The sequence below is a fragment of the Chlorocebus sabaeus genome, chromosome 11 (genome assembly GCF_047675955.1).
Source record: "Chlorocebus sabaeus isolate Y175 chromosome 11, mChlSab1.0.hap1, whole genome shotgun sequence".
NCBI lineage: Eukaryota > Metazoa > Chordata > Mammalia > Primates > Cercopithecidae > Chlorocebus > Chlorocebus sabaeus.
Genome location: NC_132914.1, coordinates 7382943 through 7395582, shown reverse-complemented (window position 1 = coordinate 7395582; position 12640 = coordinate 7382943). Strand labels below are relative to the sequence as shown.

Below are 12640 nucleotides of genomic sequence, written 5' to 3'. Positions count from 1 at the left end.
GACATGGCCATCCCTATTCTATGTCCACGTGTCATTCACGGCTAAAGCAGGCCAGGCCCCCAAGCTCCTCTCTCTTCTGCCCACTCCCACGTGCCCTCCTCTGCCCCAGTGTTCCTATCATTATATCCTGGGCATGGAAACCCGGGCCATTCTTGAACCAGGGCTGTGGGCTGAATGACGGCAAGAAGAACGGGGTCATGGGAAAGGACAGCTCAGAAAAGAGAATCCCTCACAACCTGTGGTCTCCCACTGCTTTGGTAGGAACCTTGTAAACACAGCAGCAGCCCCCCAGGAAAGTCTTGGAAGAAAGGAGAAGCTGATCAGATTCAGAGACTGAAGCATCTGGGCCTCCAACCAAAGGCTCCCCTGGCCCTAAAAAGTCCGACTCCCGTCTCCTTAGCCCTTTCCCTCATAGACCAGCAGGTGGCACCACCGACAGGGATTTCAAAACCAAAACTAAATTAAAGTGGAAACTCAGATCTTTTGTTTATGCAAATAGTTCATTCCCTCCAACATTCCTCCGGGAATGGTCCCCCCTCCACTCCACAGAAAACCCTCCCCTCCCTGCTGTGTGTGACGCGGGCTCCCTCTGCACACAGTGCACGAAGACACTGTCAGGAGAGCCCAGGATTCAACAAGGGCCTTGAGAAATGTGAGTAAGGGTGATGGGCACCCAGGCGGGAGGGGGAAGCCAGGGGAGAAGTCAGGGCATGAGAGGCAATTCAGAGAGACAGGGACACCCTTCTCTCTTCACACACTCTTCTCTCGTCAATCCCACTGTGCACACACATGGACACACACAACACACACCCCATCCCTCCTCCTAAGGACCAGAGGAGACCTTATACATAGAAGCCCATGCCATGGTCCTTTCTTCCCTCTGGGCTCACAGCAGGGAGCAGCGAGAGGAGGGGACCCCCTGCCCAGGAGGGGACACTCTGCCTGTGTCCCACACTCCACAGATGGTCTCTCCCAGACGCTCTTACTGAACCTGTGGGAGCCCTTTCAGACACCCATGGGTGGAAACCCTCACCCTCCATTAACTTGTCCCAAGCCAGTCCTATTCCTGGAAGGGGAGGGGAGGGACGGGGCCAGGCAGGGGAGGAGGCTGGAAAGGGAGTGTGAGGGGAGTGTGGTGGCCTCTGGACTGGACACTGCCCTGGGGAGTGACCCAATGCAGCAGCTGCAAAGGCCGCCCTCCCCACCCAGGCACCCCTGCTGAGAACATGTCGGTGAGGTCCAGAGTGGGCAGAGAGGAGGAGGATGCCCAGCGGTATGGCCACCTCGTCCACTGCCACGACCACTGCCCACTTGGCAAGAGTGCTGAACCCCTCCAACTCCAGACACTCTCTTTTGTTTTGGCAGGTGGCTCTTGTTCCTCCTGGTGCCGGCCCTGTTCTGCAGGGCAGGAGGCTCCATTCCCATCCCTCAGAAGTTATTTGGGGAGGTGACTTCCCCTCTGTTCCCCAAGCCTTACCCCAACAGCTTTGAAACAACCACTGTGATCACAGTCCCCACAGGATACAGGGTGAAGCTCGTCTTCCAGCACTTTGACCTGGAGCCTTCTGAAGGCTGCTTCTATGACTATGTCAAGGTAGGGGCAGGATGGGTGGCAGAGGGGAGACAAAACGGGAACCTCTGGGATCTGGGATCTGTATGGCATGCACACCCCCAGACACTGCCCAGCCCCACAAGAGCTGATGGCCGACTGCATCTCTTAGAGCCAAGGGTTGCCCTGGATGGAGCACTCACTGGTGTAGAGACCCTCAGTGAGCACTGAGGGGAGAAGCACAGAGAAGGAAGGGGACAGGACCCACTCAGGAAATTCACTGTGCACTGAGTCAGGAAAACCTTCCCCATCTGCTGTCTAGCTGAGAGCCTTTGGGAAACCACCGCACCTCAGCTTCCCTGTCTCCAAGGAGAAGATTGGCATGGCTGCCTGCCTCAACAGGAACACAGGGACATGAGAGGAGAAATGTGTGCTCTGGCAGCACGGGAATAGTCTTCAGCAAGGACAGTAGGCTTAGAACCCTCACCTCTGTGACAACCTTCCCTGGCCCATCTTTCTCTATCCAGTAAAAATGAGATTCAGGGTTCAAACAGAGCCTGCGAAGGTCCAATAACTACCATTCCCAGGAGACCCCTGGAGGTTATGCGTGAATTACATGCAAATGGCACATCTTCCCCACCCAGAAGACTTGGCGAGTTGTGCAGTGTTGGGGGAGGGCATTTGGTGGCAGGGGCAAGGAGAGGTTGAAGAGCTGTGAGTAGGAAGGATGAGGGATGAGGCAATGCCTGCTGAGGCTGAGACTGGTGGGACTCAGGGCTCATGTTCACCCGAGGGCATCAGGAGGCACTCCAGGTGTGAATGGTTTGATTAGGCTGAGGTGGAATCTGAAGACAAAAATAAAGCAGAGCTGTCCAAGCTCTGGGAATGAGGGGCGGGTAAAGGCTGGGTACAGAGAACCAGGACCCCAGGGGAACAGGCCATAGGAGGTGGTAGGGTTGGAGAATGACCTGAAACCTGTCAGTGGAGCAGAAAACAGGGAAAGATGAGGTACCCAGTGCAGGACAACATGTAAGAGTGACTCAGTGGGAGACTCGGGGAACAGTTGAAAGTCACACGGGGAATTTTGCAGCAGCCGAGCCCAGCAGGTAGTGACCAGCAGAGCCAATGTGGTGCATGATTCACTCTGGGCAAGACAATGACTGTCACTGAGCCACCACGTGTGCCACTCCACAACAGGTCTTCTTCCTATCCCCTGTCCTTCTTCCACCAGATCTCTGCTGATAAGAAAAACCTGGGGAGGTTCTGTGGGCAACTGGGTTCTCCACTGGGCAACCCCCCGGGAAAGAAGGAATTTATGTCCCAAGGGAACAAGATGCTGCTGACCTTCCACACGGACTTCTCCAACGAGGAGAATGGGACCATCATGTTCTACAAGGGCTTCCTGGCCTACTACCAAGCTGTGGGTGAGTAGCCCCCCAGGGATCCCTTTTCTCTGACCTCAGCCACATTGAATGGAGGCCAAGAAAGGGAATCTTGAATCCAAAGAAGCTGAAAGCCTGGCTTTCCTTGTTCCTCCCCTCAAGAGAACTTTCCCTAACGAGGCCTGTCAACCTGGGCTCTGTCCCCGTGGAGCAGTCCCTAGAGAGCATTGGAGAGGCCTGGCTTGGAGGTCCAGGTGGCCTAAAGATGCCTTTGTCTTTAGGCCTCTGGCGAGTGACCTCCCTAAGATCAGAGCCACTACTCAGGTCTCCAGCAGGAGCTTAACCCTCCTTCCTGAATGCCTTCCAGACCTTGATGAATGTGCTTCCCAGAGCAAATCAGGGGAGAACGACCCCCAGCCCCAGTGCCAGCACCTGTGTCACAACTACGTTGGAGGCTACTTCTGTTCCTGCCATCCCGGCTATGAGCTTCAGAAGGACAGGCATTCCTGCCAGGGTGAGCCAGAGTGGTGGAGCAGGGAGGCAGGGGTTCAGCCAGCCAGAGTGGTGGAGCAGGGAGGCAGGGGTTCAGCCAGCCAGAGTGGTGGAGCAGGGAGGCAGGGGTTCAGCCAGCCAGAGTGGTGGAGCAGGGAGGCAGGGATTCAGCCAGGGCTTGCTGGGCCAGTCAGAGTGCCCCCGTGATGCCCTGCGGCTCTGCTCTCACAGCTGAGTGCAGCAGCGAGCTGTACACGGAGGCATCAGGCTACATCTCCAGCCTGGAGTACCCCCGGTCCTACCCCCCTGACCTGCGCTGCAACTACAGCATCCGGGTGGAGCGGGGCCTCACCCTGCACCTCAAGTTCCTAGAGCCTTTTGAAATTGATGACCACCAGCAAGTACACTGCCCCTATGACCAGCTACAGGTACAGCCGTCCTACCCCTGAAAGACCCCTTCCTCCTCTTCCGTCTGCACTTGGCTCCTCTTGTCCCAACTTCCTCCTGGATCCCCTGGCCTGCTGGGGCAGGAATGGCCAACATCAACCACGGGCTGGGCAAGTTCCCATACAACTGGAATTGGGCCGTGGGGATCTCTTTCCACCTTCCCCTGAAAACACGCATAAGGCAGGATTTCATCACCACCACCACCCTGGCCACCAGGCTACTACACAGTTGGCCCTGTGTAAAAATGTCCCAGCTGGAAAAAAACAAAAACAAAAACAAAAACCCTCCTCCCCTACCAGATCTATGCCAACGGGAAGAACATTGGCGAGTTCTGTGGGAAGCAAAGGCCCCCCGACCTTGACACCAGCAGCAATGCTGTGGATCTGCTGTTCTTCACAGATGAGTCAGGGGACAGCCGGGGCTGGAAGCTGCGCTACACCACCGAGAGTAAGACTCCCCGGGGGCCTCCTTTGATGGCCAGCAATGGGGAAAAAGTGGAAAGAAGGAAGGGCAGGTGGCTCTCAAATAAATACGCCCTCTGGTCTCCCCAATAGTCATCAAGTGTCCCCAGCCCAAGACCCTAGATGAGTTCACCGTCATCCAGAACCTGCAGCCTCAGTACCAATTCCGTGACTACTTCATTGCTACCTGCAAGCTAGGCTACCAGCTCATAGAGGTAAGAGCCCAGGGCTGAGGGGAGAGAGCTGGCCCAGCATCCCAGGGGGAATTCAGATGGTGTGTTCACAGAGAATTTAGTCTCACCCCAGCTGGAGTCATAGACGTTTCAGCTGGAAGAGTCTCCTGGTCCACCAGCTCTCAAACTTGCTGCACACTTAAAACAGAGAGTTTACGATCCTGGAAGATTGCTTGAGCCCAATCATACAAGGCTGAATAGCCACTGCACTCCAGCTGGAGCAATATAGCCAGACTCTGTCTCTAAAAAACAAAAATCAATCAATAAATACTGAAGTCAAGGGCCCCCAGCAGAGACTCTCATTCCATTGATCTGGAGTAGAGCCTGAGCAACAAGACTATTTAAAGCTACCCAGGTGATTCTAACGTGCAGCCAAGTTTAAGAACTATTGCCCTCGTCCAATAATCAAGAAAACTGAAGGAACTGGAAAGGCAGGGTGGAGATGTAGTGACTCGTCAACATCACATAGTGATTTTCTACGGCAGGGACTAGGACCCCAATCTCCTGCCTCCTGCTCCAGGGCTCTTTTACACATGTGGGTGGTCTCACCCTGGGCCCACCGTCCTGTCCTCAGCTCTGCAGATTCAGCAAGGAATATGATTTTATCCATGGATCAATCTCACAAAAGTTGGTAAACTAAAAATTATCTGTCTCTCTGGACAGAGACCCAAGACTGGACATCCCTTCGTTGCTCAATAGGTCCACACAGAAGACAATCAGAATCAAAGAAGAGATCTATGACATGTCCTTAAGCCATAGTTAATTCATTTAATGCACATTTTAAGGGTCTACTGTCAGGCACTGTCCTAGATGTGGGAGGTTCAGTAAAAAGAAACCCACAAAGTCACACAGCCTTTGTGGAGCTCACATTTGAATGTTGCATCAAGTCGAGTTCACCTGATGCATTGTTCTTTATTCCAAGGTGCTTCCATCTCCATCAGGAGGATTGGGTGGGTGTCCTGGGTCCAGAGGACTGGAGACCAACAACCTCTTTGCTCATATTACAATCCTCCCTTGCCTGCACCACCCACTGCCCTTACTTTTGCATTTGTGATTCACATCATAGAATTTAAAGCAAGTCACACCGTTTCTCACATTACCTACATTTTACTCAGACGGTCTAGTTCGCATACACATTCTCTTGCAATCTTTCCCAGGGCTAACTCTATAGAATGATTTTTGGTCTTTTTGTTTTGGTTTTGAGAGACAGTCTTGCTCTGTCACCCAGGCAGTGGCATGATCTCAGCTCACTGTAAACTCCGCCTCCCAATTTCAAGTGATTCTCTTGGATTCAAGCTATTCAAGTGCCTCAGCCACCTGAGTTGTTGGAATTACAGGCGTGTGCCACCATGCCTGGCTAATTTTTGTATTTTTAGTAGAGACAGGGTTTCTCCATGTTGCCCAGGCTTGTCTCAAACTCCTGGCCTCAAGTGATCCACCTATCTCGGCCCCCGGAAGTGCTGGGATACAGGCATGAGCCACTGCACCTGGCCGATTTTTGGTCTTAGTAAAACTCATTCATATTGTCCAGTAACTTTTCATTTCAAAGACTGCCATTTCCTAGTCTTGTCCCTGCTCAACAGCAACAGCACTTCACATACATCAACGTCTCCAGCACCGTTCAAAGGAGTGAGGTGGCTCTAGGATTTCAGGGAAGACCTCTGTCCTTAGGAAAACTGCAACCCAGGAGAGAGAAAGTGCTGCAGGCCTGGAGGCAGGGGACTCCAGCCAGAGAAACATGGTTCTGCCCTGGAGCACAGGATTTTGTTTTGATACAAAAAACACTCAAACATGGCTTGTGATGTTTTTAATTACAAATTGTGGGATTCAATTGGACCTCAGTGGGAACAGGCCACAGTCTAGAGAGAGGATGATCAGGTCTATCAATTAGTCCCGCTCTGACTTGCTGCAGGGTGGCTCAGTGCTCCTGTCTGCAATGGGCTGGGGAGAAGGAAGAAGGAGTCACATCCATGGGGGAGCCACAGTCATCAGGGAGCTGAGAGATGTCTTTGTATTGCCTTCTACTCCTATGTGGGAAGGGCAGCAAGGGGACCTGCATTGCCTCTTGGCACTGATGACACCTCTGTCTTCTGCTCAACAGGGGAACCAGGTGCTGCACTCTTTCACAGCTGTCTGCCAGGATGATGGCACATGGCATCGTGCCATGCCCAGATGCAAGAGTAAGTCATAATTCAGGGATATGACCCTGGGGACTTCCCACCTCCAGCCTTGAGGACCTGGGCCAAGAAAGAAAGAGGCATCCAGAGTAAGCCTCTTTCCAAGAGACCCTCACCCTGACTTGTCCTTTGATGCCTATGGCCCATCTCAGGAATCAGTGAGCCCTCATCTCAGGAATCAATGAGCCCTCATCTCAGCAGGATGGATGGGCTCTACCCAGAACTGAATTTCACACCACCCAACTCCTGTCCATTGCAAGGGCCCTCTCCACTGACTATCTTTTCTAAGCTTCTCAGCCTGCTCTGCGGGTGGACAACTCACACTCCCCACACTGAAGTTCCAGCATAGTCATTCTCAGCTCTCACCCTGCCCTGTGTTCTCTCCAAGTCAAGGACTGTGGGCAGCCCCGAAACCTGCCTAATGGTGCCTTCCGTTACACCACCACAATGGGGGTGAACACCTACAAGGCACGTATCCAGTACTACTGCCACGAGCCATATTACAAGATGCAGACCAGAGCTGGCAGCAAGGAGTCTGAGCAAGGTAGGAACCAATGGAGATGGAAATTTCCTCCCTTCCATCCCCTTGGGGTATCCTCTGAGATTTCTCCCAGTAGAATCCCTAGGGAATGCATATTAAGGTATCTGCCAGGACACTGGCTACAGGGGCCTAAATTATAGTGCTAACAGGAACCTTGTAAGTTTGAAGAAGGAGGCATCTGAGCTGATGCAAAGAAAAGATTCAAATCGCATAAACAGCTCACTGTCACCACATCGTCCCCACTACCACCATTGCCTCCACCACACTCCCACTGCTACCATCACTGCCATCGCCACTACTACTAGTAACAACACCAGCAACACTACCAGTAGCATCAATGCCAGCACAATCACCACCATCATCGCCATCACCACAATCGATACAATTATCATTACCAATGCCACCATCACCACTACCATTATCACCACCACCATTACCAACACCACTATCACCATGACCATTACCAACACCAACACCACCACCACCACCAACACCATCATCACCACCATCACCATTACCAACATCATCATCACCACCAACACTAACACCACCATCACCACCATCATCATAATCAACACCATTGTCAACACTACCATGATCACCACCACCATTACCAACACCACTATCACCACCACCACCATTGGCAACACCAACACTACCATCACCATTACCAACACCACTATCACCACCACACTAACACCACCACCATCATCACTATCACCATTACGAATACCACCATCACAACTACCATTATAACCACCACCATTACTAACACCGTTACCAACACCACTATCAGCACCACCACCATTACCAACACCAACACCACCATTACCATCACCAACATCACCACCACCACCATTACAACCATCACCATTACCAACACTATCATCACTACCACCAGTACCAACACCATCATCACCACCAATACCACCATCACCACTGTCACCATTAACAATACCACCATTAACAACACCACTGTCACCACCGACACCAACACCACAATCACCACCACCATTACCAACATCAACACCACAATCACCACCACCATTACCAACACCAACACCACAGTCACCACCAACACCAACACCAACACCACAATCTTCATCACCATCATAAGCCCTACAGCTAACTCAGTGAAATTCCCCTCTCCATTCTCCCCTCTAAACCTGGTTGTGATTTTTGCACCTAGTTTTACTAAATGACTCTCACTCATTATTGAGTATTTTTCAAACTTTTTTTAAATATTAGAAATCACATGCATTATAGGTTTGAAACACAGAAAAAAGGAAAAAAATCTGGATTATAAATGGTATTCATTAAGAGCTGGGCTTTGGAGTCAGAAAACTTCTTGCACCTTGGTTCTGGCACTCAGAAGTTATGTGACCCTGTGCAAAATATTTAAGCTCAGCTTCCTCATCCACAATGAGGACAATAACACACACCTGCAAGTGTCACTGTAGTGGTTAAATGAGATCATGCAGATAAAGTAAGAAGCATGGCACATTTTCAGCAATCAGAAGACGTAGCTACAATTATCATCTATGATTCCACGACTAAGACGCAATCACTGATAAAATTTTGATACATTCCTTCTGGTTTTTATGTCTACTTTCACAAACAGGGATCACAGCAAACATATATTAATGGTTAAGCATTCTGATTTTTTTACTTGACATTAAAACGAAATATAGGTCTAGAGCCTCTGAACACTTGACGTTTTTTCCTTCTAGAGTTGAGCCTTTGACCTTTGGCCCTTGCCATGTTGTTCCTCCCTACCCCTCTCCCCGTCGAGCACACTCAGTACTTGCCGGCCTCTGCAACCTAGTTTTCTGACCCATCACCTCCCAACTTGATTCTTGCCTCCTCTGCCTTCAGGGCTGTACACCTGCACAGCACAGGGCATTTGGAAGAATGAACAGAAGGGAGAGAAGATTCCTCGGTGCTTGCCAGGTGAGTGGAAACCCTCTGGGGCAACCCTCAGGGCCTTTAGCAGCCTGCAGGGCCTCAAAAGCAGTGTGGCCCAGAAAAAGGAAACAGAGGAGAAGAGAGGAGAATATCCCAGGAGAAAGCGAGAGAGGGGAAGAGTGCTGAATTCAATCCCGAAATGCCAGCATTTTCACTAAGCAGATGGGAAATCAGAGAATAAAAACAATGGGAGACATCCTAGGAAGAAATAAACAAGAACAAGGGGTAAGACGTGGTGGCTCACACCTGTAATCCCAGCACTTTGGGAGGCCGAGGTAGGCGGATCACCTGAGGTCAGGAGTTCGAGACCAGTCTGGCCAACAATGGTGAAACCCAGCCTCTACTAAAGATAGAAAAATTAGCCAAGCATGGTGGCACATGCCTGCAGTCCCAGCTACTTGAGTGGCTGAGGCACAAGAATCACTTGAACCCAGGAGGCGGAGGTTGCAGTGAGCTGAAATCACGCCACTGCACTCCAGCCTGGGCGACAAAGCAAGGAGTCTCAAAAAATAAAAGTAATAATTAAAAAAAAAAAAAAAAAGAACAAGGAGAGGAGCCTGTCAATAGGCCAATGACGGAGGTGTGGGGATGGGAGGAGAAAGAGAAAAGAGACAGAAGCCAAAAAGAGAGGGCAAATACGGAGCTGGCTGGCCACAGAGGGAAGAGGTATGGGACCTGGAGCTGACTTGCCCTTGTCTTCCCTCTCTCTCCCTCAGTGTGTGGGAAGCCCGTGAACCCCGTGGAACAGAGGCAGCGCATCATCGGAGGGCAAAAAGCCAAGATGGGCAACTTCCCCTGGCAGGTGTTCACCAACATCCATGGGCGAGGGGGTGGAGCCCTGCTGGGCGACCGCTGGATCCTCACGGCTGCCCACACCCTGTATCCCAAGGAACACGAGGCGCAAAGCAACGCCTCCTTGGATGTGTTCCTGGGCCACACAAATGTGGAAGAGCTCATGAAGCTGGCCAATCACCCCATCCGCAGGGTCAGCATCCACCCAGACTACCGTCAGGATGAGTCCCACAATTTTGAGGGGGACATCGCCCTGCTGGAGCTGGAAAATAGTGTCACCCTGGGTCCCAACCTCCTCCCCATCTGCCTCCCTGACAACGAGACCTTCTATGACCTGGGCTTGATGGGCTATGTCAGTGGCTTTGGGGTCATGGAGGAGAAGATTGCTCATGACCTCAGGTTTGTCCGTCTGCCCGTAGCTAATCGAGAGGACTGTGAGACCTGGCTCCGGGGAAAGAATAGGATGGATGTGTTCTCTCAAAACATGTTCTGTGCTGGGCACCCATCTCTAAAGCAGGATGCCTGCCAGGGGGATAGTGGGGGCGTTTTTGCAGTAAGGGACCCGAACACTGATCGCTGGGTGGCAACAGGCATCGTGTCCTGGGGCATCGGGTGCAGCAAGGGCTATGGCTTCTACACCAAAGTGCTCAACTACGTGGACTGGATCAAGAAAGAGATGGAGGAAGAGGACTGAGCCCAGAATTCGCTAGGTCCAAATCCAGAGAGCAGTGTGAAAAAAAAAAAAAAAACTGACCAGTTGTTGATAACCACTAAGAGTCTCTATTAAAATCACTGATGCAGAAAGACAGTGTGGAAATTCTCTTTCCTATAGTCCCACTGACGTACTTTACCTGAAACAACCCAAAGAGGCCCTTTCTTTCTTCCGAGGATTGCAGAGGATGTAGTTATCAATCTCTAGCTGTCACTTTCCTTTTCCACTTTTATACCATTGGGTCATTGAATATAACTTTTTCCAAATAAAATTTTATGAGAAATGCCAGCGTGCAAAACGAGTCAAAAGTTGTATTTATTTTATATAAAAATATTTTGTAAGAAAGGTCATTTTTAAAATATTTACTTAGGAAGGCAACAAGAACAATTAAGGTCACGCACACACTTACAATTAGGGTTATGGATAACAATAAATGTCTGTGTTTTGTTTTGATTGTACAATATAAAGAAAATGCTGATTTTCCCACATGCGTAGTTGTAAATATAACAGCTTTTTAAAATTTTTGATGACACACTCTCACTCTGTCGCCCAGGCTGGAGTGTAGTAGCGCAATCTTGGCTATCTGCAACCTCTGCCTTAGGGTTCAAGGGACTCTCGTGCCTCAGCCATCTGAGTAGCTGGAATTATAGGCACCTGTCACCGCTGCCAGGCTAATAGTAGAGACAGGGTTTTGCCATGTTGGCCAGGCTACTCTCGAACTCCTGACCTCAAGTGATCCACCTGCCTTGGCCTCCAAAGTGCTGAGATTACAGGTGTGAACCACCGCGCCCAGCCTACAACAGCTTTTTTTAACAGCTCATCTTCCAATCTCTAAATATTCCTTAGGAAAGGAGTGCTATGAAATTTTTGTTTCCAAGTTGAATCGCTAACAATATTGTTAAATCACTTGTATTCTTTTTTTTCTTTTTTTTTTTTTTTTTTTTGAGACGGAGTCTCGCTCTGTCGACCAGGCTGGAGTGCAGTGGCCGGATCTCAGCTCACTGCAAGCTCCGCCTCCCGGGTTTACGCCATTCTCCCGCCTCAGCCTCCCGAGTAGCTGGGACTACAGGCGCCCGCCACCTCGCCCGGCTATTTTTTTGTATTTTTCAGTAGAGACGGGGTTTCACCGTGTTAGCCAGGATGGTCTCGATCTCCTGACCTTGTGATCCGCCAGTCTCAGCCTCCCAAAGTGCTGGGATTACAGGCTTGAGCCACCGCGCCCAGCCATCACTTGTATTCTTTAAGACATCTTTAAAGATCAGAAAAGGACCCAGAACTTGGATTAAGCATTATAAGTATTTGTAGTAGAACACTATCATGATGTTATTGCACAATTGACTGTTCCAGACTTGTTTAAACAACTTTACATGACCCAGCACACACAGGCCTGAGCTTAAGAAGACCAGCAGAGTTAAACCATTCCCAAGGGATGAGGGGTTTTTTTAACTTTTTTTAAAAACTTTTTTTAATTTCTTTTTTTTTTTTTTTTTTTTTTTTTTTGAGACAGAGTCTCATTCTATCACCCAGGCTGGAGTGCAGTGGCGCAATCTCAGCTCACTGCAGCCTCTGCCTCCCAGGTTCAAGGGATTCTCATGCCTCAGCCTCCCAAGTAGCTGGGACTACAGGCGTGTGCCACCACGCCCAGCCGAAGTGATGAGTTTATAAGCCCAAATGCAGGTCCATAGTCCAATATGTGACACTCTCAGGGCCAAGTGCTGTTCAATATTCAAGATTCTATAGATTTCACAATGTAATACACTCTGTATTATGGGATGTTGCCAGCATGGTCCAGAGCAGCACCCTATAATAAAATAGATTAATAATACTTTACAAAAATATTTAAATATTCATAAGTGAGATTAATTTTTTTAAAAAAATTCTAAATAGCT

The 12640-nt window shown here is 50.1% G+C and overlaps 1 protein-coding gene across 1 annotated transcript; it reads left to right on the top strand.

Moving 5' to 3' along the window:
* The first annotated feature begins 500 nt into the window (after window positions 1-500).
* On the top strand, window positions 501-10847 carry LOC103218858 (complement C1r subcomponent). The gene is made up of 11 exons (XM_073020440.1): window positions 501-652; window positions 1366-1594; window positions 2781-2973; window positions 3299-3445; window positions 3655-3851; window positions 4170-4317; window positions 4425-4546; window positions 6666-6744; window positions 7130-7285; window positions 9158-9232; window positions 9964-10847. Coding segments are annotated over exons 1-11 (2118 nt in total). The 5' UTR covers window positions 501-650; the 3' UTR covers window positions 10734-10847.
* Window positions 10848-12640: the final 1793 nt, after the last annotated feature.

Coding starts and splice junctions, on each gene's coding strand:
- LOC103218858 (XM_073020440.1), top strand. Junction 6,745..7,129: donor TGCCATGCCCAGATGCAAGA/GTAAGTCATAAT, acceptor GTTCTCTCCAAG/TCAAGGACTGTGGGCAGCCC. Junction 7,286..9,157: donor CAGCAAGGAGTCTGAGCAAG/GTAGGAACCAAT, acceptor CTCTGCCTTCAG/GGCTGTACACCTGCACAGCA.